At 48.4% G+C, this 27,074-nt stretch overlaps 1 protein-coding gene across 3 annotated transcripts in view; it reads left to right on the top strand.

Moving 5' to 3' along the window:
* LOC119377422 (ras-responsive element-binding protein 1) overlaps positions 1-26,811 on the top strand; it is a 66,612-nt gene extending 39,801 nt beyond the window's left edge. Inside the window, exons 1-4 of one of the 3 annotated variants that reach the window (XM_037646905.2) lie at positions 1,123-1,253; positions 14,353-14,525; positions 14,984-15,165; positions 19,651-26,811. In XM_037646905.2, the coding sequence (XP_037502833.1) occupies positions 14,453-14,525; positions 14,984-15,165; positions 19,651-23,682 (4,287 nt within the window). In that variant the 5' untranslated portion in view covers positions 1,123-1,253; positions 14,353-14,452 and the 3' untranslated portion in view covers positions 23,683-26,811. Of the gene's footprint in view, positions 1-1,122; positions 1,254-14,352; positions 14,526-14,960; positions 15,166-19,650 lie in introns of those variants that run through there. The other 2 variants (XM_037646899.1, XM_037646916.2) reach the window with 2 other exon arrangements.
* The last annotated feature ends 263 nt before the right edge of the window (positions 26,812-27,074 follow it).

Raw genomic sequence — 27,074 nt, 5'->3', positions numbered from 1 at the left:
CCGACACCTCTCTCGTCGCACATCGTCCTCCGTCGCTCGGCGTAGTATGGCGTTCAGAGTTTGCCTTTATCGTGGGTGACGCGCCGCGCGGAAGGGCACGTTCCCGGGTGGATGTTCCGGAGCCCAGCGGCAAACAATGGCTGTACGATAACGCGCGTCTCCCACACCGCGAGTGTTCGGTTCCGCGTCTGGATGCTTTCCAGAGCTTGGTTGCTTTTATCATTTTTGCTCCCGCCGCCGTGTCGTCGAAATGATCCTGCGAGGAATCCGCGAGCTTCGCCGCGGCGCGAAATCGGTGCTGCTGCAGACGCACGTAGTACTGCAGCAGCGGGCTTCATCGATACTGCGCCACTGTCCGGCGAGCCGCGGGTCACCTGGCGGCGCCCCGAGAAGCTCGCGTCGTCGCGGTCATCGCTGATGCCGCGACAAAAACCGCACGGAGAAACGGGGCTGTTTTGACCTTTTTGTCGAACGGCGGCCTCTCTCCGGGATGTTGATCGATTACGGCGCTCCGGCGGGAGCCCCGCCGCGGTGTCTTCGCGCAGCTCTTTGAACGCAAACGGATGTTTTTCCAAAGGGCAGCGCACACAGTCTGTGACGGCCACGACGATGCGTGGCTGACCGGACTTTTAATGGGATTGACGAAGGCGGCTCTCGCCGGGTTTTCCCCCGTTCGCGTGCGCCTCTACTCCGGAATGCTCGGCTGTGGCCGCTGACGGTCAGCGCTCTTTTGCGTAACTTGGCGACAACAGGGCGCAGGTGCGATGCCGCAATCGCGACAAGCCGCCAGAGGTGCGACGCGCCTCTCGGAATCTCTCGAGGTGCTCGAACACGCGTTTGTCGGCCGAGAAGCCCGCATGGGAGCGGCTGAGCTTCTCGCGTCGTCGCCCTGGGGCCGTGCGGATGTGACGTCGTGTTTCCGTCGTTTGTTCCTCGTCTTCAGGGGGATGCGGGAAGGCAGCAGTCCCCCGATCAGCGACCTCGCCGTCCTTCCTCCATTGACGCGGGAGGGAGGAGAGAAAGGCTTTCCGCCGAGTGTCCGCGATCACGTGGCTCTCCCAGCGTCGGGGCGGGTGATGGGGCATTCCATCGATCCGCCATCCGCGGATCCGCCGCGCAGGTGGGGAGCCCCGCGCTCGCGTGTGTGTGTGTACAGGAGCGTCGCTGGGGCAACGGCGCTCGCGGCCGACGCGCCGAGCCCAGCGCACGCGGACTCGCTCCGCGGCCGCCCGCCGGCGATCAGCCCTGCCCAGGTGAGCGCATCATCCATGGCGGCGCCGCAGCTGCGCGCGCGCCAGGCAACGTGCTCGGTTTCTGGCAGCATCCCAGCGTTTTCTTACCTTCTTGACGTGCATGCTGGTGCCCGCCGTACGGGCGGCGACTCTCTCTTCGAGGCTCCGAGGCGCTCCCGTCGATCCCATTCCTTTGAGACGGGCAGGCGCCAGCTAGGCGGTGGCAGGACATGTCCTGCCGCCGCGACAGGAAAATTGGACACGCACTTTCACCCATCTGTGCGTGCTTTCTGAAACTTTGCCGCGCCGTTTAGCTTTTTTTCAACGCGCCGATCTTTGCTGGAGCGGTGACAATTTCGCGGCAGCGAGCGCCTCCGATGGGGGCCTGAATATCGAGCTTGCTACAACACTGCGGGGCATCGGCACGGGACGCGCCTTGCCCCTGCGGCTTTCGGCAGAGCGCGCTTTCTCCTGAAAACACGCGGGGGGATGTTGTCCGGAGCTTCGGCTTTTTCCTCCCGCCGCTCTGCGTCCGCCCAGCGCGGGAGGATGCTCCTGGCACGGCCCTCCGCCGGCGCGGCTCCAGCGCACGCATCCGGCTCTGCGGCCGCCGCGTGCCAGCCAGCGGCCGGAAGCACAACGGGTCTCGCTACCGACTAGCGTCTACTGTCGCGCCTGCCCGACAGATCACCGTGCAAATCTCCCTCGTGTTGACCACCACTGTAAAGAAAGAAAAAAAAAGGGGGAGGGGGGTTCGTAATCTTAGAATAGCATACTGACGGCCGTGGTCGAAGTGCCTGTCGCCTTCTTCTTTCTTTTTTTTTAACTGCAGAGAGTGGTTTTCTCTTTAGGAGTATTCGAAAAGATGTGCACAGGGGCCCGAACTTTCGGGCGCAGTTGCTGGGTTTACACATTCGGATGCAGAATATGGCGCAAGAAACAAAGGGTTAAGGACGAGTCTTGCGACCTCCCAAGCACGACTGCGCCAGGCGTCCAGGCGTGCGTGCAGGAATAACTTTCTTCAGGGAAGAACGACGAATGATATCATCTCTCCCGTTTCCCAAATTGATCGTGACGTCATTCACAGCAAACGACAACTGGTCTCCCGCAAGCGCTCACCGCGCATGGCGTGACACTTTGGCGCCCATCACAAATGCTTCGTTGTTCGCTATCGATGCTCGAAAAATCCTGTTATTGAGATAATGCTTGGACTTGATACCGTCGCCCAGTTCTTGCAGTGTCGACTGTAGATGGCGCTTGAGCACTTGGGACTAACTTGATTAACTTGTCGCGGACCTTCTTTGCAAGCTCCGGTGGTAGGCGCCGCACATAGTATTATAATTGTGCAACGCATCGGAATCTATACCGAAAAATAAAGCGAGCCCGTATGGAACAAAACAAGAAACGATTAAACAAAGCCGGTACTGCCTTGCTTGACACAGCACGGCAGTGTGAGTTGCTACGCGAAAAACCAGATGCAGCATAGTCGTACAAATTCCTTTTGAGATTGTAGAAATTGTAGTCAATGTAATTTTTTCATGACCGTGTGGACGCAATCCTATCGTCGAGCCTTTTTCTTGCAGCCTATTGCGGAAAGTCAATCATGCATGCCATACCGTCTTTTGCAAAGCGCCGCAGTCTCGTATATGGACTTCGCTCTTGTGCATGTTGAGTTACTGCTTGCAATACTTTGTGCCTTGCCGTCACCCATTATTTGCTGTCCCGCCCCCATCCCGTTCTCTCTCTCTTTCTCTCTCTCTGTGCCTCGTAGGTGTGTTGCGTTATAAAGGCTAGAAATGCTATATTTGCGTGAAGGTTTTGTCACTTTTGTGTACACCAATAACGGCGTCGCTGAGCTGTGTCTGCAAGTGTCTGGCGAAAACCGCGAACAGCTCAGCAGCGTACAGTGCGCGTACTCGACTGCTTTTCGCTCTCTGCAAAGCCGGGTGGTCTAGCTGAATGATTCAGCAAAGCTTTGTACACCATGCTGTTTCGTGTTGCTCTTCTAAAGTAGTACACCAGAGGGGGTGCTTTGCAAGTCCACAAGCGCGAGTGTTGGCGAACCGGCGCCATAGTCACTGCGACTATCTGTACCAATCAGCCTGCGCTGAAATTGACAGGGCGCCTGGTGTACTCATAAAGAATGACATGCCCCCACCGCTTGCGAAAGGTTTCGGAGCACGGAGCTTTAAAAAATACCTTTGGAGGCGTAAACCGAGGTGTTGCGTGTAAACGTGCATAAGGCTAGATTTCTGCACGGTGTCCCCTTTTTACGCGACCATTTGTCTGAGTGCTAAAGCCCGTTCAAAATAAGTAAATTGCTAGCCCAAATTACCACCCTAAGCAATTAACGTTTTGGGTGGTACGCGCCAAATCCACGATATTTACGAGGCACGCGGACAGACTCGTACCCATTACAAAAAAAAAAAAAAAGTAACCGATTGCGATACCATCAATAAAAAATGTAATAGATTAGTTACTAGGGGTGTGCGAATATTCGAAAGTTTCGAATATTCGTCGAATATTACATTCAAAATATTCGTATTCGATTCGAAAATCGTGTATTCGAAAAGTTTCGAATATTCGAAGTTATCGAATATTCGAAACTTTTCGAATATGCGATTCGATTATCGTGCATAAAATAACTCGTCTTCCACATTTCTGCTGCGTTCGTATAGCTAAAAACGTTGCCAAGTGGAGCGATAAACATCCTAAGTACACGGAGGCACGATATCTGCCTGCGACGAGCGCCCCAATACGTATGATTTATTGCTGGTGCATCTCCAACGTGCAGCGCTGTTGGCGATCATGTAACCGTACATTTTCAATATTATGCGGCCGTAACGTGCCGCACTACCACTCGTTCACTATGCGGGACCACTTCTGAAGAAAGACAGTGACCCATGTGACTGGTGGCGTACTGTAGGCACCTTCAGATACCCCACTCTGGCAAAGCTTTGCCCCCACTTTCTGTTCCAAGCGAGCGTGCCTTTTCGGTGGCAAGGGGGGGGGGGGTGTCTCTGTTAGAAGGGAGCGCCTGCTGCCTTATCATGTGGAGCAACTCATATTTCTTCATGATAACATCTAGTCATTACTTTCATTGTGCTAGCCTGGACGTTGTGTTCTGGAGATAGCAGTGTATGTTGTGTTGCCAGTCAGGCTGTTAATGTTTGTTTTTTTTTCAAATAGCTACATGTTAAATGAAATATTGTTACTGTGGAGGCATTTTTCCTTTAATATTCGATATTCGATTCGATATTCGAAGGTGGATATTCGTAGTCGATTCGTATTCGAAAAATTTGATATTCGCACACCCCTATTAGTTACCAGTTGCTGCCTGAAGAAAGTAAATGGGGAATTACTAGAATGTAGTCGATTACTTTTACGTTACTTTCCTTCCGTTTTTTTTTTTTTCTTTTTAAACGTTTTTATCTATACTCAGTCCAGAACAGTCGCTCATGACACCAGTTTGCCTCAGCCCCGCCACAGTGGTCTATGGCGCTCGACTGCGGACCCGAAGGTCGCGGGATCGAATCCCGGCTCCGGCGGCTGCATTTTCGAGGGAGGCGAAAATGTTTGAGGCCCGTGTACTTAGATTTAGGTGCACGTTAAAGAACCCCAGGTGGTCGAAATTTCCGGAGCTCTCCACTACGGCGTCTCTCATAATCGTATTGTGGTTTTGGGACGTTAAACCCCAGATATTGTTATTATTGTCAGGTTGCCTCACATGGAACGGCTCACACTTGGGGAAAATCCCGCAATTTGACACATGCCGCGCAGGGGCGTCGCCAGAAATTTTCATGTCGCAACAAGGGTCGGGAGTTATCGAACGAAAACGGAAAACGAAACCATAGCGAGATGCCGACTGCGGTGCCGAGACAATACAGGCTGCGCGACATGCCCTCAAGATGAAACAAATATAGAGCGCTGAGGTTTGCCAGTCGAAACATGCGCATCCATCGGGCTACCTCGTCCGCGTTCCACGGCATCCATCAGGCTGCCGTGGAATGCGGAAAAATATAAATGCTAAAAGCGGAATCTCCTTTTACAAGCCTGTCTTGCGATGAATTAACGGTTACATGAAAATGGTAAAAATAATTGAATTACTCTGGCCGCTACCAAGTAAGAAATGTAATCGATCAATTACAAAAAATAGCATTTCTGACCGGAAAGTAGCGAGCCCGTAGTTTTCAAGAAAGGAAACGTAAGCGAGACGGAAGACGGCTATATTTGCGGGACAAAGATATATACGCCCGAAAGGGTGTATGCGTGCACCTTCCTTCAACCGCAACAGGCTCCTCCGATAGGGCGGGACTCTTGAACAAAGAAAGTTTATGCTCTCTATTTTCCTCTTTTATGATGTAAGCATTGCAGTAACTATTTAGAAAAAAAGGAGGAAAAGACTATAGTTTACGCGCCCTTCTTATTCCTCAAGTGTGGCTTGCACGCAGCCTCGAGATACTTGTGACAAAGGAAACAAGGTATCGCTATCTGCGAGAGGCATAGTCGCTGCAGCTGGCGTGTCGGCTATCTTCCTTCACTTTATTATTTTCTCGCATTTCGTTCCACAAACGCGACCCCCTTCTCTCTTTTTCTTTTTTTGATTCTGTCTAAATATGTCAGGTTCAGTGGCGCTATCGCTTTATCTTATCTTTGCTTGTTTTTCCTGGCCTCGTCGTTCGCCAGCCCCGCACCCTTTCTCGCCTTGCTGACGTCACGAGGAATGTCTAATAGTTGCCGGGAGCGTGCCTCCTCCGATGCGACTTCGAGTGGTGTGATACCGCGCGTTATATACGCTATGCACGTGCATGCACTCCGCGATGCCGGCCCCTGTTCGCCGTGGTCGCGGACTTTGGTTTTGTTTCGACCGTACTTAACTACTATGTGAACTTAAACTGCGCTTGGGACGAGATATTAGAGTAGTTGTTGGGGTTTAACGTCCCAAGACCACGATATGATTATGAGGGACACCCTAGTGAGGGCTCCGGAAATTTCGACCACCTGGTTTCTTTAACGTGCACCTAAATCCAATAAGTACACGGGCCTCAAGCATTTTCGCCTCCATGGAGAATGCGGCCAGGAGGAGTACTTTCAGGCGTGCGTTTCAGGCGAGAAAGACGACAGGACCGAGTGGTACTATTTCGTACTCGCGTATGCGTTACCGACGCTGCCTCCCGTCGGTTGCGCATGCACGGTAAACGCCGCTCGTGCTTCGGCCGAGCGGCATCGTTAACGGCAAGACGATGACGCTCTTGTAAAGTATTCTAAATGACACGAATGTTGTATATACTGCATATAAGGACCGCGAAATATATAGTCGATTACTTTTACGTATAATCGCGGTGTATCGAACTCGGGATGTTCGCCGAATGGACTGTATAAAACCGTGACGCAGCCTCCTCAGAAGTACGATAAAACACACGCGCACACACACATACATGTACGCACGCACGCACGCACGCACGCACGCCGTCGTATTGGATACACCAACCGTACCATGACCCGTGTAGCGTTTTTCCTTCACCTCCGTCGCGCTTACACTGACCGTGATGACTTAATGCGCGTAACGAAATTTCCTCTTGGGAGCTCAAACCACGGTTCGTAGCAAATTCGTGTGTGTGTGTGTTCGAACGTGACCAGTTTCCGAACATGCTGCAGCCCTTCGTCGCGATGGCCCGAACTTTGCATGCTATACCGGCGTACGAAGCGACAGCTAAATTCGTGGGTGACTCCGACCGATTTGGTATCCCGCGCATTCGAAGGCCGCGCAGGTTCGACTCCCAGCGACGGCGTTGTTTTCCGGTTGAGCGGAAAGTGAAAGTGCCCGTTTCGTAGTACGTTAACCCATAGTATAGTGTAAATTACAGCAGCGCCTTTCGTGGCTTGCTTCGGGACGATGGGGCCAATCAGCTAAGCAGAACGGCTGCCTTCGAACCTCGGTGAGCCGTATTGAAGCGGACGGAAACGGCTGCATGTAACCAGTTTTCCGCACGCGGCACAAAAGGAAAAGGTTGACCAAGCGATGAGGCAGCCCTAATAGACCGGAGGCTTTGTCTCGTTAAGGCGTGATTAAGGAAGCTGTGTCGAGAAAAAGAAAGTACGCGCGAAAGGAAGGAAAGCAACGTTTCCGGTCAGCGGTAAACAGGTGTTAAAAAAAGATCCAGCGATACCCGGGGGAGCTCCCAGAGCACAGGGAAAGCCCGACCATTGCGGCACCCTTGGAGGCCACGGACCAGAGGCGTGTGGAGCGGCACTTCGCGGAGCGACAGTGCTCAGTCGCTGCTTCAGAAGTAAATAGTAGCGCTGACCAATGGGGGAACGTGCCACGTTTCCATTTCGGGAAGGCTCGCTTTCTTAGAACAAAAACACTACAACATTTTGTGAAGCAGGTGGCCTTTCGCTCGCGTAGTTCGTCTTGTGAGCTTGGTGCTATCATTTCTCGTGCGGTCCGGCGAATGAAATAACCATTTCTTCGACGACTACTGTGAATATGGGCCTGTGGAAATACACATCTTGGAGAGCCCCACATCTGTGTATATACTGCACGAAGTCCGCGCCTGGACTTAGTGTTCAGCACGTCGCCCTCCTAGTTGCGGAGGTATCTCTAAATTAAGCTTTATTTTTCTACACGTAATGACAATTATTGAACGCACCATCTGATTCGTCTCTTATTCTTTTTTTGCGCTCTGTTTATCATGCTTAGCTAGATGACACTGACGGAGTCACGTTTGCTTAAAGGCTATAGACCAAAATTTTGATCGCTTGTAGGGGCCAGCCATCTTTGGCTGAGGGATGCGGGTCAGGTGTAACGAACGGCCACGATATTCTCCTTATCGGATATTTGCGATGAGGAGAATATAACAGGAGCTAACAACGGCGTCAAGTATACTTGCCGCCAGTGTTAGCTCGCCATCAGCTATGACGTACACAAACCGTCAGACGCTGTGCTGGCCGCGCAGACAGGTGATAACAGGAGTCAAGATTAGGTATGCTTGCTCTAAAAGCCGATGCGAGAATTAAAAAAAAAAATCTTGTCTAAAGCGTGAGCCCTATTAATGAATTAAAATAATACAAACTCGAGAAGAGCGGTAGGAATCCAGGAGGATGAAGCCAAAGGCTGGTTTTATTAGAGGCCATTGGCCGAGTCCGGACAGGTAAAAAGAGTGAGAAAAGCCGAATCCTTCCACTCCACGATTGCAAGGCGCAACCTGCAGAAAGGAGTACCACTCAGACTCGTTGTTTTAGTTCTCGCGTATAGCCATCCGCGCATGTTCCACGTTAACAACAAACGCCGCACGAAACATTACAGCAGCGCAATGATATTTCGCCAGCTGTCGTGTCACTGCTCCGCGCTGTGAGCGAATATATATTTTCTTTTTGCGTGCGAAATTTGACACGAACATCATATGGTATTTATCTTTTTCGCTTCTCCACTACACAAGTAGCGAAAAGCAAGGTGATCCGTCAGAACGAAGCCGGAGCAGAGAACGGAAACGTGACTAAATATCGAGTGGCGACTTCGCTAATCTATTCGCTGCGGTCTATCGCTTTATAATGGAAACTATAAGCTCAGTGCAGTAAGCAAAACCAAGCTGCCGCGAAACGTTGGCGGTGGAATAACGTCCACAGTGCCCTCTTCCACCACCTTCACGCGGCAGATCCTCTCCGTAGCAATGCGGCGGCGCCCGGTGAGGCCGCCCGCCCATCTCGGCTGGGTGGGGAGGCGCGGCTCGGGACGGTCTTGACGGCGGGGGGAGAGCCCGATCAATAGCAAGAAGGGAGCGCAGCCATGGCGACGGGAAGACAACACGGGAACACCTCCCTCCTTCTCCCCTCTGCGCCGCCGGACGGCCGGCTGCGGATGTCGGCCGATGCTGGACTCCGCCATTGCGGCTTCTCTGCCGCCGCTATGGTCACCTCTTGGTCACCAAGCATTTCATTATTCCCGCGGACGCATTAGATTCCGTGGCTCTGCCGGCGTCTCATTCGCGTTTCCTTTATCCGTCTCTCCAGATCGAGCATCACCGATCTTTGGCATCGCTTTCTCGGGATAGATATTGGAAAAGTTTTTCGGCGGCGCGGTTTATGGCCGGGCGAGCGACGCGCGTTGGCGGGCCAAGAAACGGCGGCGCTCGGCCGAGTGGCTCACGCGTGCGCTCTGACCTTGGTCGGGCAGCCGTGTCCGCTCGGTCTGATGAGGGCCCGCCATCGATCCCTGGCGGAGCGCCGTTTCGCGGGGCCATCCAGAGGCTGTTCGGAGCCCTTCGCCTCGTCCACTGGCGGCGGGAAGAAGCATCCTGCGCACCTTCTCCGGTGCGCATGCACGCTCTGTGCACCTTCGTATGACTTGCGCACATTCCTACTTGTCAGTGGACAGGGTGTAATGGGGGTCGTTGGATTTTTTTTACACTTCTTCTTAGCCTGCGAATGTGCAGATAGCATCACTATTTAAACCTCATTTGCGTCGACGTGAATTTAGTCCTTGTCAGCTTGAGCGGGAGAAGTAGGCATTGAAACCTATATGCCGCACAATCGATAAGCACGGAAAGAATTGAAGCGCCAACGAGCTGCTGCACGCGACATGTTTTGCCAGAAGCCTCGAATTATTTTTTTAAAAGACTCGAGGTCTTTCACGAACGTGTCCATTGCAGAAGACTGCCGGACGCGCCTACATTTTTTTTTTTACTTCGAATACATTCAGTGAGAGTGTTTTTAAAGATTTACGTCGGAATACAGGTTGTGTAACATAATTAGTGCTGCAACTCGGTAGCTTACTGCTGTCGAGTGAGCAATTTTTATGTGCACACTTTGGAGAGACCGCGATTGGGCGTATAATACTGCGCGCTTTGGACGCAGCGAGATGGGGCAGCCGTTTGGAATGTTGCCCGAGTGGAAAAGCAGTCGAGGGAACGCCTTCATTGCGCTTCGTCCTATATCAGTACGGCGAAAAAATTAATCGCGGTCTTGTTTACGATCGCTCGGCTTTTAGCCGCTTTCGTGATCAGCCACTGCGCCGATCTAGTGGTTATCGGAGTGATCACCTCGACCTTGACGTCCAGTAAGTGTCCTTACCGCTTCTTTTATACTTATGTTGTCGTGAAGCCGGCGAGGAAGGAGTACAGGTGTAAACATCGCGTTCGCTCGCTACTCAACTTTATTTATTTATTTTTTCCCTCGCGAGGTAGCCGGCAATGAGAACGCCCTGAAATTGACGTCGTGGTGCGTGTGTCGTATCCAAAGCCTCGCAAACCGCACCTTTTTTTCTTCAGTCCGTGGAAGGCGAGGCGGACTCGCTCGGGCTGTCCGCGCGGCTGTTTCGTCACTGCCGCCGCCGGTTCCTCGTCGACGACGAGAATGGGGTGCGATTCGTGCGCGGGGGGCGTCTACTGCGGAGGACGACGCCGCGCCCGCGAGTGTGCCGTTTCTTTCGACGTCGTCCTCGTGGCTATTCCCGTCTTTCCTCGTGCGCTGCGCATTGGGAGAACGCGCGCTCGTTCTGCCGAGCGCGCGCACGAACACTTTCCTCCGGGCCTCGTAGAGCGCGCCTGTGATGGACTGCAGCATCCCTTCTTCCGAGCTAGACGTAGTAATTCCCGAAGCAGAATTCGGGGGCTTGTGCGCGCTGACACTGCAATCTGTGCCCGAAAGAGTTCGCTCGATATTAAAGGGACACTAAAGGCAAATATTAAATCGACGTTGATTGTTGAAATAGCGGTCCAGAAACATCGTAGTACTGCTTTTGTGCCAAGGAAGTGCTTATTTTGAAATAAAATCACGTTTTTAGTGGTCCCCATCGCGTTAGCGCGCTTCAAATCTCCCGCCTGAAAATACGACTTTCATACGTCACTGCTGCCGTGCCCAACGTTGCCCGCTTTTACTGCGCCGCCGCCGACACTAGTAGCAGCCGAGCGTAAGTAGCGGGACCCACAGTAGCAACAACGGCGCTGCGGCAAAGACTTGCTCGGATGGGCACATTCAAAGCCTTCACCAAGTTGCGGTTGGTCTCGTAATCCTCAGTACGAAAGTGCAGCGAGCACACACGCAGAGGTTTTGACTGTTTAGCAGACTGGCGCAATGGCATGACACTAAGCCACTTCGAGCGTAAGGGTTCATTCCGCGGCACCCAGTGAAAAGACACACCGGTTTCCTTGCTGCAGCACTGGCGTTGTGCACCATTCGGGCATCCGGAAATATCACACGCATGCGGCATTTTGTCGAACTTTCTGTCAGAGCGACTTTCACGAGCGCGCAAAACACGCACGGCAGTACGCGATCCCGAAACTACCACCTACCACTGAGACGGGCGAGGCGCAGTTCGGCGAAAACGGAACCTTTGAACCACGCGCGCCGTTCCCCATGGCAACGCCACGGAGGTTTTGTTTTCCATGAATCAAGCGGAAACGAACAAACAGCATTTTAATACGTCTTTTGATGCTCGGAATGTTCTTTTTTTAGTGCTGCTAGTTTGATTACTAGTGATTTATTGTAGGCCGACTTCCATACGTCATCGGGATCACTTCGAAATTGTCCCGCTCGTGGCGCTCACCATGTGATACATTTAGCTTAATTTCTAGGTAAGTAGAGCACTGCTGTTGATAATATTGCCGTTTTAGAAGTTGTCATACATTGGGCTTTCACACTGACATAAATTGTTATTTGCCTTTAGTGTCCCTTTAAATACCCGCAAGAGTCGCCACATCATCCGCAGAGGTGCGCAGTGTTGTCGTGCTTGCGTACTACTTGCGCGTATCTCTTCTTCTTCTTCTTAAGTGGTTCAAAGGAAAGGAAAAAGGCACCTAATTTCTGCAGCCCAATAGGGAAGGGAGCACGGCGCAGTGCCTACGTATCTCTGCCGGGAAATGCTGTAGCTAGCTCTACGGCAGCGCCTCTTCCCATCAGGCCTGTCGCTTTTTCCTGCTCACCCTCGCTAGCGACAACCGGACCTGTCAAATGGATGGAAATGCTTGAATCGGAAATGAATGCGGCATTCGCGCTTATCACGCAAACTTAAAATCATGAGCGCGCGTGAAACTATTCTACATAGTACCTCTTTCTCATATGTGGACTGAGTGCTGAGGCCAGGCACGTTACGTAGCTATTCTTTCTGCTGTTAGATCTGCGCCGCATGTGAGCGGCGAGATTCCGGGCTTTGTGGCTACATTTTTTACTGGCATATGATACAGGTGTTGGCGTGGCTGTGTTTTGTCATAGTATTGACGGATGTAGTGGAGGCTAATTTCGCAGCCAGGTTTGACTGCATGGTATAGTGACACGAACGCGCGAAAAGTTGCGCACGCCTAGGGATATGCCATTTTTGGTCGCCGGGTGCGGACGAAGAAGGGGCCCGCTCGATCCCAGCTGAGGTTCGCGGCCTTCGTGGCGATAGCTTTGCCTAATAATCGCGTCCTGCATGCAGAAGCGCAAGTGATGAACGAGCAGCCGCGATTGATCCGCGGCGCGATTTCGACCAGCTCTTTTTCTCTCTCTCCAGAGAAAGCTCACGGGAACAGCAGCTGCTGCATGCGGGCCTCGCGAGCGCCGCCGTCGGCCAACGGCTGGGTCGCTGTGTTTATCCGTTGCTATAGCCACGCGATGCCGAGGGCCGTCAGAGATGATACCTGCGCTCTATGCTCCCTACCCCCTCCCGAATTTCGATCCGCGGGCCGCTTATCGTTGCGCGCGGTGCTCCCAGCAATTCTCCGTCATCGGTGCGACAATAACTCCATGGTCGGCAGCCCCGGGCGCCAGCCTCCTGTCCTCAGCGCCGACGGGCGAGGCGCGAGAGTCGCGTCCCCGACCTGTGAGGATCCTCGTCAAGCTTACTTGTACAACAGTCCCTGCTCAAAATTATGTGCGCGCCTTCGCGATGTTGCGTGCCGTTTCGTTTCGGAGCCCGCGCCTTTGAATTCTTGGAAGTGGCGAGAACTGACGCGTGGGAAGGTGGTGGGGAATGTACGGTCAAGGAGTGTGTCCTTCATTGTCTGCTACTGTCGCGGCTCATCTTGGTGCGACTTTTACGAATTTTTGTCAAAGCTCTCACATGAGTACCCACCCGTTGGTGGTTGCAAGTCTAATTGTTGCATTTTTTTTTTTTACATAGGTATATCGTATTGTGTTGAGGGAGCGGTTGGCCGGGGGTTCCCCAAGCGTATTAGGAGTGTCTCATGGAACCGACATGTGACTGATGTTAGCGAAAAAAAAAGTTTTTCACTGCGTCTTCCTAGTGACGGTTGGCATTTATTTGACAGGCACTTCGGTGCACAACACTGGTGCCTTGCAAGGCTGTCTCTTTCCTTTGTTTCCGAATGTAAGCTTCAGTCATCCCTCTGTGCATGTGCCGCTAACAGTGACATATTGGTCATTTAAATATGCACAAAGTCAAAGAACTTCCTGCTGTTGTTCTTCTTGTATGGTGTATATGGTGGAGCGCTGTGCTGGCACGTAAACAGCCAGCACATAATTGTGTAGAGGTTGTGATTGCAACTGCTGTAGTTTCTGTACTGCCCCCCAGTGTGCTTAAAACGCTGGATGTTCTCTAATAGTAAAGCCAAAGTATCACCGATTCGGGCACTTGGCTTATTTCTTGTGGCCTATAAGTAATACGTGATACCAGTGTCACACGGTGCATTGCTGATTTTGATGAAACCCGATCGTGATCAACTTTCTCAACAGTGATAGACCCCGCCCCCCGCTGTAGCTTTTGTAAAGGAGCCACTCATAATCGAGAAATTAGATCCAGATCAGGCCCAATCGTGATCAAAAGTGGCCATGAAACGCCGTATAATATAGTTCACGAACAATACCTTTTATGTCTGTGTTCATTCTGAATTTAAAGTAGCACTGTTGCTACGTCTAGTATGGCAGCTATCACACAATTTTGTGTGGGTGTTTCTTTATCTCTTTTGTATATGTCTTTTCAGATTAGTAACACTTGTCGCATTTATTATTATTTCTCTTCCTCGCTTCATTTTCTGTTGACCATTTGATCATCCCTTCGTTCTTTTTCTTGTTGCCACTTGCACATTTTGCAATGGCTGTGCTAAAAGTATTGAGTGCTAGGTTTATTGAGCCTGATTTAAGGAATCCTCAACACCTTGTGCCATCTACACATTTGCTGCAGGCTTATCACGGGGTGCTTGCTTATCAAGACACCACAGAGTGCCTTCCTGGATTGCTGTGGATAACTGATGCCTGGCGGCTGCTGAAATTCTCGATGAGACATGAATGGAGAGCCTGGGAAGCTGTCTCCTGTGCACCCAGTCAAAGATGATGGTGCAGGAGACACGGAGAAAGGTAGGGTGAACTTTGCTGATCGCATGTTTTCTTTTATCTGCAGTAATTCCGCTTTGTATAGGTGTAAGTTGGTGGATGTAGAAAGTGTTGTCATGTTGGAGATGTCGAATGAATGTTTGAAAGTGTTGTCATGTTGGAGATATCGAATGAATGTTTGACACGAGGCAAGCTCCAGCTAGTAACTGGCTGTGCAGCATTTATCAGCTGGCTACTTAGCACTTGTGAATAAAATAGCTCGTTCAAGTTCACCGTTGTCAGAATAGACACTTTCAAGCTTTTAGTTCAATACGTGCTTCATATATGTGTGGTCCTTAGTCTGCACATCTTATGTGGCACCATATCTGTTCATATTCATGTCATTGTGGAGTGAAAATTTCTTATTTCTACTCTGGAGGCCCTCATAGCTCGGCTGATTGCATCGGTCACCAAAAGTAGCTGGTCGTGTTTTTTTCATGCAGAGTCAACTTCGGATGACCAGCTTCACCCTGGACAAGCAGCAGCAGCTTTAGGCAGCCCCAGCAGCCTTCCTTCGAAACTTGGCAACAACGGAACCGAACTTTCAACGAACGAAAACCAAGATATTCACCAAGATGGAGACCTGCAAAGGGACACGATAGCGGCCAAACGAAAACATTCTTCAGTAAGTGTCATAGCCAAGCCCCCAAATGAACACTGCTTAGTGAATGCTGTGCAGGTAGTACTGCCAGATTTCTGAAGCTAGTCATTGCAATGCTCTGGGAAAGCCTGGGAGATGTACAATAATGTTGTGGACTTTCACAGCCTCATGCTGTTAGCTTGGAATGAGTGTGTTGCTAACCAACTGCAGTTATGACAACCGGTTTAACTGAAGTAAACATGGAGGAGTGGCAAATAACAACATGTCTGTCTGCTCCAATTCTGTACACTCATGGAGTATGTTGTTTGCTTACTATTACAGCCTTCCGATATTTGATAGCATGCCAATTTTTGATGCTTCGATGCAATATTGAATTTATTCGGCCTGTCAGCAAATGCTGTAGTGTTCATTGTTTCATCAGCTGGCTGTTTTTAATTTCTCGTATAGAAGTAATAAACTTTATACAGAACTTCATCATAGCACCTTGGAAATATCAATAGGTACCCTTCACTGTCTTCCATTTAAGAAAGAGTGCACAAAATTTCATTGATCTTAGCGAAGACTGAAATGGAGGCAGCACTTATGTCATTAATCGAGCTCTCAGAAAACTTAACACTGCCACATTCATGGCATAATATTAACAGAGGCTGAATATTCTGCTGAACTGGTTATGCCAAATGTATCCATAGAGCACGTATTTATAGTCGTAGAGTATTAGGGGATACAATAATCCATTCTCGAAAACATTAAGTAGTTTAGGTGGATTATTGGGTGGCAATAGTGCCCTCAGTGACAAGGGCACACCCAAATCTTGGAAGTGGAATGGCCATGACCATAGTGTTCTGGTACGTAGAGTAACCAATGATTGACAATCGAGAAAAAAAGAAATCACAATCAGACAATGCAAATTTCTTTTGCACCTAATTGTACAGATTCAAATGAAATCCTGAAATTTTCCTTGAAGAAAGTTCTGGAAAAGTTTTTTGTTCTGGAGGATCATGTATTTGTTCATGTTAGGTAAAAAAAAAGGGGGGGGGGGGTATTATGGAAAGCGCCTGGGTGTCACTTCATAAAACAGTCGTCATGCCAACCAGCTTTTTACCTATTCTGCACTTTTTTGTCTGTGAACAAAAGAAAAGATGCAATGAAATCGGGTTGCTTTCTTTTTTTTTTAGGTTCGATCATTTTCAGGGGATACCATAGTAAAGCACCTCAGCCACCAGAACTCAGAAATTCCTTCGTAGAAGTTAGACTTTCAGAGGCAGTGTTGAAATTCAGGTTCCATGGATTTGTGTACCCTTTTTCAGGCAGAGAACTATTTCATCATGGTTTAGCTCTTAGGGAAATGGATCAGTCAAGCATTGGAAGGCTGTGACATTACTCTCCCCTGTTAACATATTCATAGTTCTTTAGTGTGGATCACAGGTAACATGATTTGACTGGTGGGGTATCATTGACGCTCAAATAAGGGTAGATTTACTTTTTAACATGTATAATTTGGACTGGTGGTTATGCAAACTCGCATATATACAAAGGTAATTTCGATATTGAGCGCTAAAGTTGGTGACAACCAAAGAATGCAGATCAAACACATTGCTGCCCAACACAAAGTGAATGTCCGCACATCAAGCACCAAGCAAGTATATCTGTTATTGTGGAATTGAACAGTCAGTATTGCGTGGCTTCTATCGAGGACTGTGCCTTGGAACAACTGCAGTGCAGCTTTAGGGTGGAGCTTGCACTGAAATCTAAAGTTACCACCAAGTATAGGAAACCACTGCTGGCCAGGAGACACTAAGGTATTTGAGGAAAAAAAAAAAAAAAAAAACTAAAATACTCCGATGTCATCCAGTAAGGGAGGCCATCAAAGTGACAGGACATGTTTAATGACAACAAACTTGTGTCTGTGTCAACACACCAAGTCTTGTCCAGGCTAGCTCTGTACATGGCCATGCATGTGCAAAGCACACTCCTGCATTCTGGCACCCAGGTGGGAAGTCGGGTCATGGGCCTCACAATGAGCGATGCATTTGCTGACTTGAAATTGTAGCATGCAGTAATAAACTGTTTTCTCAGCCCACTAGGCTTTTTTTTAGGGTGCTGGTGTTGATGTACAGAGTTTCAGTGCTGATTAACCAATAAATTGGTTACAAAGCTGCAAGGCTGATAATGGTCTACTTTTTATTAGCTGCCTTAGACTAGCATCTAAGTGGCTAATGCATCCTAGTGTTAGTTGGTGGATGTGACTTAAGCTTTGAAGTTTTAATGCGATAGCGTTAAAGAGCTCGTTTCGCAGAAATTCCAGTGTCAGTGTCGGCGTCAGTGGTTATGAGCAAAAAATCAGCATTGTCCGTGACCGAAAAATCTAGAAAAATGCAAATAATACAAATCCTCAGTTCGAGTGAGAATCGAACCCAGGCCTTCTGCGTGGCAAGCAGGTGTTCTACCACAGAGCCACACCATTGCCTGAAACTGCTTCGGAAAGAAAACACTCTATGAATGTCATGTGGCGGGAGGAGTCTCCTTAACACGTGTAATATTGCATGGCAGAAGCATAGAATCGCGCCAGGCGTTAAAACATGTGAACTGCGCAACGAGTGGGTGTTTTAAAGGCCCTCCCCTTACAAAGCGCTCAGATATATTTATTCATCATCATCAGCAAAAGCATCAACAAAATGAGCAGCTGCGTAGGTTCACGTGTTGCCTTACTGATGCGAAGTGGGCCCTTCGCTGATTCGCGAAAGGAAGCATTATGGCGTAGTGGGCACTCCGCAAATATACTTGTAGTAGGCATTCTAGGACAATTTGAAACGGTCAATGTTGCGTGCACAGATGCGGTTGCGACGCAGTTGAGGCATGTACCGAGAACTGAAGCTAGGCTAGCAATTGCGAAGGTGATGCACACGGTGCCCGATTACGCCATCGTGTTCTACTCTTGAAGGCGAAGCTCTAATATCCTCCAAGTTGTTTTGGTTTGCTGTGGGCTGTGTCAGTTGCTGGCACTGTCTGGGTCATGCATTGCCTCTGGCAGGTGACAGTGGCCATGTTTCGTTTCCGTAGTCACGCATCAAAAACAACAGTTTTAGCTATATTTTTTGTGGCACATCTAATCGTGCTTCAGAAAAAAGTTTGCACGAAGGCCACTCTATATCTACATTATCTAAAAAATAGGCTTTTACCTTGTTGCAGTTACAAAGTTGGCTCTCGTGTCAACATTTTAAAAATATATTTATTCATGGTGTTAAGAAATTGTAGGTATGTGTAGTTCTTTAAGTGCTCGTTTTTGAATGTTAGGTCAGTAAGGTCTTACTGCATTTGCTGATTCATTTGCAGAAGCCATTGATTCTCTGTTCACTGAATTATAATGAGCTTACTTTGTGGAAAGTAGTGCCCGAGCATAGTCCACATCACATAAAATCATAAAATAAATCATTCTGATCACCCTATTTCTGACAATGGACAGTTCATTAATTCATTAGTAATCAGTTTGCTGTGGTATGCAGAATTCAAAACTCAGCATATCAAGAATGATGCTAAACTTCGTGGTAAGTCTACTGTGCTTAACTCAGAATTTTTAGATATCAAAACACGACGGGACACCTGATAAATTGGCTAGTACAGGTTTAGTAAACTTGCATAAAGTTAGCTGAACACTGTTTACAAATCGTGAAAACAAAACTGGACCATATATTCTTTAAAAGTAGGTAAAATTACTCATATAAATTAGCCTTCAGCGCCGTAACTCAAAGAATAAAGGTTTATAAAAACTTTCGTCACACTCAACTGCCCCCCCCCCCCCCACTCGATAGCGCCCTGCAATGCTGAAAAGAAAGTTCATTAAGCAGACTGATAACAGCATCACAATGCGTTGATTTCATTCACTTCTGAAACGAATGTGACTTCAGTCAGTGAAAATATGATCATTGGTTGTAATGTGTAGTTTGCATTCGCACTTTATTGCAAGTTAATTCAAAGAAATTTCAGTGTTCTGTTTTACAATCATTTTAAGTATGGCACCGCAATGGGCAAGATGTTTCAGCCATTGAAATGTCGAGCACATGACAGATCAATGGCTGCATTGCAGCACCTGTTTTAAACACGAAATTGACCCTATGGCCTCTGAGATACAGTTGCGTGCCACCCAATTATGGAGGCCATGGTAATGCCAGAATAGGTTGCACGGGCTTGCCATTATGGCAAACTGACTTCTACAATAGCCCTGCTGTTATTGTTAGCACATTATGGTGTCATGGGAGAGTAAAATGTTGCAGGTCTTAATTCCTTTAGCTTTTTGTTGTTTGAGATCCTAAAAGTAGGTCTAAAGCAAATTTGATGACATAAAAATGTTTTATTGGCCCTGTCAAAGACTTGTAGCAGTGCAAAAACTTACGATGCACAATTTGACTTAAACTAAACCATCATGCTGATTCTTTCAGAGGAATTACTGATGCAGCGTGTGACTAATAGTGATTGTTTCGAGGCTAAAGGCATTTAACACTTCTGTTGCAGGTGGAAGGCCCTCACATATGCCCTGTGTGTGATGATGTCCTGGGCTCATCGCATGCCTTAACTCTCCACATCCGCCAGCACAACCCGACTGATCACTCACACACCTGTCGGCTCTGTGGCAAGACGTTGAGCTCAGCCAGCTCTCTGGATCGACACATGTTGGTGCACTCTGGCGAGCGGCCATTCAAGTGCACTGTTTGTCACATGGCATTCACAACCAACGGCAATATGCACCGACATATGCGCACACATGCAGGGCCCGAGGAGTCTGAGGGGTCCTCCCGGCGGGGTCTCAAGCGTCCTCCCGAGGTAGACACACCCCCCCTGTCTCCCGTCCCTGAACAGGTATCCTGTCCAATTTGTGGAAAGGCCTTCCTGTGCAAGGCTGGCCTGATCAGCCACATGGCCACCCACCCCTATGAGCCCATCCGGTGCACGCAATGCTGCCAAGTAACAGCTAGCTATGCAGCCTACCTGGACCACCGCTGTGAACCTCAGGATGTGGCACCTCAGGGCCCTGGCTTCCATGACCTCACATTTGTGGACTTTTCCACGGGCAAGTTCTCACTTATTGCTAAGTCACTGTGCGAGAGCCAGGCCCGACGACCGAGCAGTGCCTTCCACACATTCGAGTGCAACCAGTGCAAGCGTGCATTTCCATGCAGCAGTGCCTTGCGCCTGCATGCCCAGGCCCATGGGCGGGGTACCTGTTGCCCTAGCTGTAGCTGTAACTTCCCTAGCCCTCGTTTTTTAGAGGCACATCAGCTCAAGCATCGCCGAGCTGAACAGTGTGGTGCTCCTGCTTGTAGCAAGGAGGATTTTTTGGCCTTGCTAGAGCTTCAGACACGATCATCGAGTGCTGCTCTGGAGGAGGCTGTTCCTCCCAGCAAGGAAGAGCATTTTGAAAGTTATGCTTATTTCAACGGTAGCACACCTAGGCCTGAGAAAGAAGCAGGCCATGACTTTGCTGACATTCAGTCTATAATATCAGTGACATCGAAAGCTCCATTGGCGGCAACTTCTCCAGGCCAGAGCGGAGCCTCTCCACGACCTGGCTCACCTTTGGAGGCCGACTCTGCTAGTCCTGATAGTGGCAAACCTGATGAGGTTATACGAGATGAATCTAATGCTGAGGAGGAAGGCCAGCCACAGTTTGGTTGCAAGTTGTGCCACATGTCATTTTCAAGTCTTGGACTGTTGCGCAAGCACAGCCAGCTTCATTCGCATGGGTCAACACCTTATGCTTGCAATGTTTGCCCTTACACAAGTATGGACAAGAGCACTCTCATACGACACCTGCGAACACATAATGGAGAGCGACCATTTCAGTGTGCAATATGTAAGTACGCTTTCACTACCAAGGCCAACTGTGAAAGGCATGTGCGAAAGAGGCACAAGAAATTGACTAAAGGTGAAGTGCGAGGAGCCATGCAATACAACCCCCATATGGCTGAACGAAGTACAAGTTCTGAAGCGCTGACTCCTGAAGTGGGCAGTCTGGAAACAGTCTGCAAGTATTGCAGTGTAGATTTCAAATTTAATAGAGTGTTGCGTCACCACTTGCGCTCGCTGCACAATAGCTGCAGCAGGAAGCCATTTTGTTGCAACATCTGCAAACTGGGATTTTCTACAAAGAACAACTGCATTCGACATGCCCTGAAGCAGCACCCTGACATGCGTGATCGCCTGGAACAAGTTGTGGCTGCCAAGCCACTGGCTCTCAGTGATTCTTCAGAGGATCTCACTACAGGCAGTGTTGAAGACAGTCCCCAGAAGACATCACCCACTGATGTAGCAGCTCCCCTCAGCCAGCCTCCAGCACCTGAAGAACCACCCCCTGAGGAGCCATCACGAGACCTGTGTCTTGACCTGTCATCGCCAAGCCCTTCTGAAGCCAGGGCTACATCTGAAGCTGCAGAACCTCTAAATTTGACTCTCAAGCCAGTTCGTGATGTGGCCACTGGTGAAAATGAAGCCAACAGCAACGATGATCAAGTTATTGCTGCGAAAAGCTTGGTGTCCCTGTCCGAGCTTCCCCCTCCACAAGAAGAGCCATTGGACCTGGCAGTTCATGCCATAGATCTGAGCTGGAGAAATTCCAGCAGTCCCGAACCACTTCCAGTAATTCATTCTGCTAGTCCCTCTGCCACACTACCACCACCACCGCCACCACCACCACCACCGTTACCACAGACTTCAAGTCAGCTCCTTCAGCCAAGCTCAAAGCAGCTGCCTCCCAAGACCCCTCCTCTTGGACGTCCACCTGTCAATGGATTGCCATCAGCTCGAAACCCAAATATACTAGAGTCCTCAAGTGCTGGTGACGACATCTACAAAATGACATTTAAAATGGTCAATGAAAAGCTTTCACCAAAGAACCAGAGATCTTTTAGTTGTGTGCATTGTGCTGCGGGATTTACTCTGAAGTCTAACATGGAGCGGCACATCAAAAGAAAGCACCCAGAACATGCAAGGCCGACACGAAGTCGTAACTTCATTCCAACTATGAGCAGTCCTGGCTCATCAAAACCTTTTTCATCCACTCTATCTGATGAAACGCGAACTGCTCTCAGGGTCGTTTTAAGTAGCAAAGCCAACAAAGCAGCTGATGCTTCTGAGACCGTGCCCCCTGTTACAAGCCAAGAGCAGCAAACAAAAGTGGAGTCGAAAGATGACCACAAAGGTGTGGAAGACTTGTCCAGCCGAAGTGTTGAAAATGGCAGTGATGAAGGCTCAGCAGATTTAGCTAGTGTTTCTTCTGTGATCCACACTGCCAACTCGCAGGTATTTCAGCAGTACCTGCTGGATGAGAAAGGTTTGCCTGAGGAAACACAAGAGACAGGCACTGGTGAATGCAGTGAGAGTGATGGTGGGGAGCATCGCGAGCGAAAACGAAGCTCATATACTGACTCGCCCAACAGTGTTGCCTGTCCCTACTGCTCTCGGAAATTCCCGTGGACAAGCTCACTGAGACGGCATATTCTCACACACACTGGCCAAAAGCCTTACAAGTGTGATCGTTGTCCTATATGGTTCACCACGAAGTCCAACTGTGAACGACACTATGTGCGCAAGCATGGCCGCCATAATGATCTTTTGACACGTTGCGTGCCTGAACGCCCATTCAAGTGCACTGTCTGCCCAAGCAGCACATTTTCAACACGAGGAAACCTGCGCAAACACTTTTACATCAAGCATTGGTCTCGCAATGGCACTGACAAGAATGCTCGCATGCCGAATGTAGGGGATGGTGAGCCACCGAATGACGACTCACTGGATGCCATGGATGATGCTGGAGAAGGCAGCTCAGACAATTGCAGCGAAAACAACCATGAACGCCCTGATCGACTGCACTGTCCTTGCTGTGATGCTGCCTTTAGTACAGCTGCCGAAGTTGAGCTTCATGTGGGTCAGCTCATTGACGTGCCATACCGCTGCCACATGTGTGACCGAGCCTTTGTGCAGCGTTCTGACTGCCTGGCCCATCTGCAGTCGGACCACACAGGCTTGCATTTGCCTGCAAATATCGAACATGAGGTTGTGGCCGCTCACATGAAAAATGACAGGCTGGAATCCAATGATGACTACACACCGCGCCATATTGCTTGTGTCTTCTGCCTGCGTAGGTATGTGTCGATTGATGGGCTGAAGAGGCATGTGCTTAGCTGCCATGCGGGCGACCACATTGCTTGTGACATTTGCCACCAGAAGCTCCCTTCAAAGAGCAGTATGGCCCGACATAAGCGCAAGCACCAAGATGTGCCTTCCTCTGAGCTGGGAGACAGCTCAGAGGAAGAGGGCAAGCCTAATCACAAACATTCCTCAAAGAAACTCCTCCTCCTTGCAAAGCAGAAAAGAAAGGCTGGTGAGACTGCAGAGGCCTGTAATGCGGAAACCAAGAGCCCTCATGAATGTGGCAATGGTGATCTCATCCAGAACCTCTTAGGAATCCAGGACTCTAAGATCATTGATGAGATGCTGATGAATCCTGCTGATTCAGCTGCAAGGCTGTTGGGGGTAAAACAAGTCTGATTCCGTACACGAGATTCCTGCCTATAACCAATGTATGTAAGTGTTGATTTCTGCTTGCTCTGTAAAGCAATATGGTTACCCAAACTGTTCAGCTGTTTTATAGGCTTGACCTTTTGGAGAACTTGTAAATCTGTATAGACATGTGCCGCAGTTGTTTATGCAAGTCATTTTTACTGCTCAAAACAGATTGTTTTGTATTTCTTTCCCATTTATTTGGGGTCCAGTGTTGACATGCTGTTGCTAAATGTCGTTATATAGTAGCACTGATTACGTATTTTGCTGTATAAGTTATTGCACCAAGCTGAGTGTTTCAGACTGCAGTGAACTGAATGTTCTTTTCATTTTGTCTATAATTTTAACTGTAAATTTTGAGGCAATGTTTTACACTTGCATTCTGTTATGCACCTGTTGCACGATGTGTACATAATTGCACTTTCTGTGATTTTAGAATGGAAGACAAGTTATAAGAGCAATATAGCTGGTATGCGTGGCTCTTTGCTCCAAAGCAGAGAGCAAACACAATCAAGAATCATTCCACACTAAATAGTAGTGAAACACTAGTACAATAACAAATCAGTGGCTCTCTTTGGCTGCACGATATATATTTTGCCATGCATGCCTTCAACTTGGCACTACTGGTGATGCCATTGGGTCCAGACTTGGCCATATCATTCAGCACATGGGACCATTTGATACATTGCCAGCATTATCAAAGTTACTTTGACTGCAGTGGAGAGATAGACATATCACATACATTCCTTATCAATGCAGTCAAAGCTCAGGGCCACCTGTTGCCACTCCAGGGTGGTTTTCAAGCCTAGACCTTGCAGTGCTTATCCCAAAGCGCCTGATATTGTAGAAAATTAGATATAGGGCCCACATTCCATATTTTGGGGCGAGCATTGTGTATTTTTTATGTGTGTAATTTATATGCACCTTCATATACAGACGTGCACACCCATACAGTGCTGTAGGGTTGTATATGACACACTGCTGCCTTCTTTGCTTGCCGCTATGCAAACTCACACGCTATACTCTTGGTGCCTTTTTGCTGCTGTGTTTTGAGTAGTTGGTGCATTCAGCAGAGTTCCTTTGCCTGTGCCCACTGTTATACGCTGTGCTTCGCACCCAAGTGCACTTGCTTTCTACTGTTGCTGTTTATATGTAAACTAGCACCGTCCATGTATGAATGAAAAATGTTTGCAACCAACTTGAGCCATTTTAGATCGATGCTTGTACTGAATCTTGCTGCCGCATGCCTTTCAAGCACATCAAAGTCAAGACAGCACAAATAAGCACAAGATAATACCTTTGACCTCAGGAGATGTGTTGTCTGGCAGAATCAGCTCGCTATTGAAACATTGTACACGTGTGGAGAGCTTGTTTTACGACGTTCAGTTTTTCTGCCACTGTTCAGCTTGGCTGTCAAGAGCTCTGCAATGTTTAGAATTGTGGCATGTTTGTAATCTCTGGAGAATGAAAGGTCTGCTTTTCATAAATATGTCAACAGTTATATAAGTTAACATTACTTCGTGTGATGAACAAATCTTTATGGTTTTAGTATGAACAAATAATGTGGCATCAGCATCACCTCAGCTATGATTTTGTATTGATTGATTTGTATTTGTTGTCATTGGTAACTTATTATAAAGCATGAAATGCTTTCTAAAAATTGTTCTCAATGGCCTGCCAGTGAGCATGCAAAGAAATTGAGGGTGAATCCAGAGGAAGTCTGAGATCTCAATGAATCTATGGAGGTTTGCAGGAAGTACCTGCCACCCATTGAATGACCGACTGCCCTGACAGGCAAACTGGCTGCACCATGCATTAGTAAGCTAGTTGTCATTGCCACTGATTGCCTTCCCACCTTTCCAAGCACTTCTAACCTCTGTGGCTGCCATGTGTCATTGAATCTGCTTGTCACAGCATTTATCTAAACTGCTAATAACTGTCTAATTTGGTACAATGCAAGTCGCACTTATCAGAACCATTTTACCTGAAAACTGTCTTGGAGAGCATGTACGGGATTTATTACACCCAATATAATGTGGCTCTGATTGAGAGGCATCTAGACCTCTTGGTAGATACAGCCAGTGTCAAAAAGTTTCCAAGATGCAGGTACCCCAAGAAAGCAGTTATTGCTCGGTTCAGCCATGCTGCAGGTGATTCGTACATAGTGCTCCTGTCAGCCAGTGTGATTTCTGGTGGTGTGCCCAAGCTTGATGGAAATTAAACAAGTTTTCAGACTGCGCACACAGTAAACATTTGACACCAAGAGTGCTTTGGGGCATCGTGCATTATTCAGTAATGGTGGCTGTCCTATCTGTTCACATAAACACCGTTCGTGTGCTTCATCAGCTCCAAATTGTGCTTCTAGTTGAAAGTGAATTGAGACCACAGTCTCTATAATCAGTTATATTGTGTTGAGGTACAGCTCGAGAAGAAAGCATTTCATGCTTTAAATGTGTTCTATGTGGCATGCTAAACTGTTTTTTTTTTTTAATTTGGCATACAGTGTACTAAAAAAAAGCTACTGTTCCTTTTTGATCCTTCTCTTAGATGCTCAGTACTTAACTCTCCCATCACTCCTGTATTATTGTGAATTTAAGGATGGCTTGAGAAGCGTTGAATTTGAAAATGTTCTTAAGGAAAGAACTAAAATATTTTAGTAGGACTGTACTTAGGTCTGTTTTAAATGTTTACGTATCTTCAAGCCACTTTAGTTTACTGAGAAGGTAGAATGATGGTGAGCTTCATCGGCGTACTTTCTTTGAGATAATCGGAGGATGTGTGTGTTTTTGCAGGTGTATGTGCATTGTTCTGTGCACTGTTGTGCATTTTCTTGCCTTGCTTTCGTGCCTATGACCTTCATTGCGCAGTTGTAGACTGCAGAACTAGTCGCACTTTGGCAGTTTGCTGCTCATTAGACATTGTCAGCATCTGCCGCTGTTAATGGCTTCACCGTCTTTTTGTTGACAGCATAGACATACATATTGCCTATTCAAACAAAGCACGTGCTTTAAATAAGTTTTAGACATGTATAACTGGTGCTAGCCGCGCTGGCAGCGATTGATTTTATCAACATGTGTAAGTCTGTTTGTTTCGCAATAAAAGTGTTCTTACAGTTCACTGTGTACATGTTGAAATTAATTTGTGCCGGAGCTGTTACAAGGCAACTGGCAGAATGGAAAAAATGTTTGCGCACGTGGCTGCTAGGGCTATGTATGGTGGAACCAAGAAGATGTTCTTATTATTAATATTACCCAAACCACGGCAGCATTCGAACGGATAGGGCCACGGCCATTCTGGAGCATGGCATGATACGTACAGCATGCACTGTTGTCGTTTATAAACGTAGAACATGGAAACTCTGCCTAAGGGGCATTGTGAAT

The sequence above is a fragment of the Rhipicephalus sanguineus genome, chromosome 1 (assembly GCF_013339695.2).
Source record: "Rhipicephalus sanguineus isolate Rsan-2018 chromosome 1, BIME_Rsan_1.4, whole genome shotgun sequence".
In the NCBI taxonomy this organism is placed as follows: Eukaryota; Metazoa; Arthropoda; class Arachnida; order Ixodida; family Ixodidae; genus Rhipicephalus; species Rhipicephalus sanguineus.
Note: the sequence above shows the minus strand (reverse complement) of the source record. Positions and strands in the feature narration are given on the sequence as shown.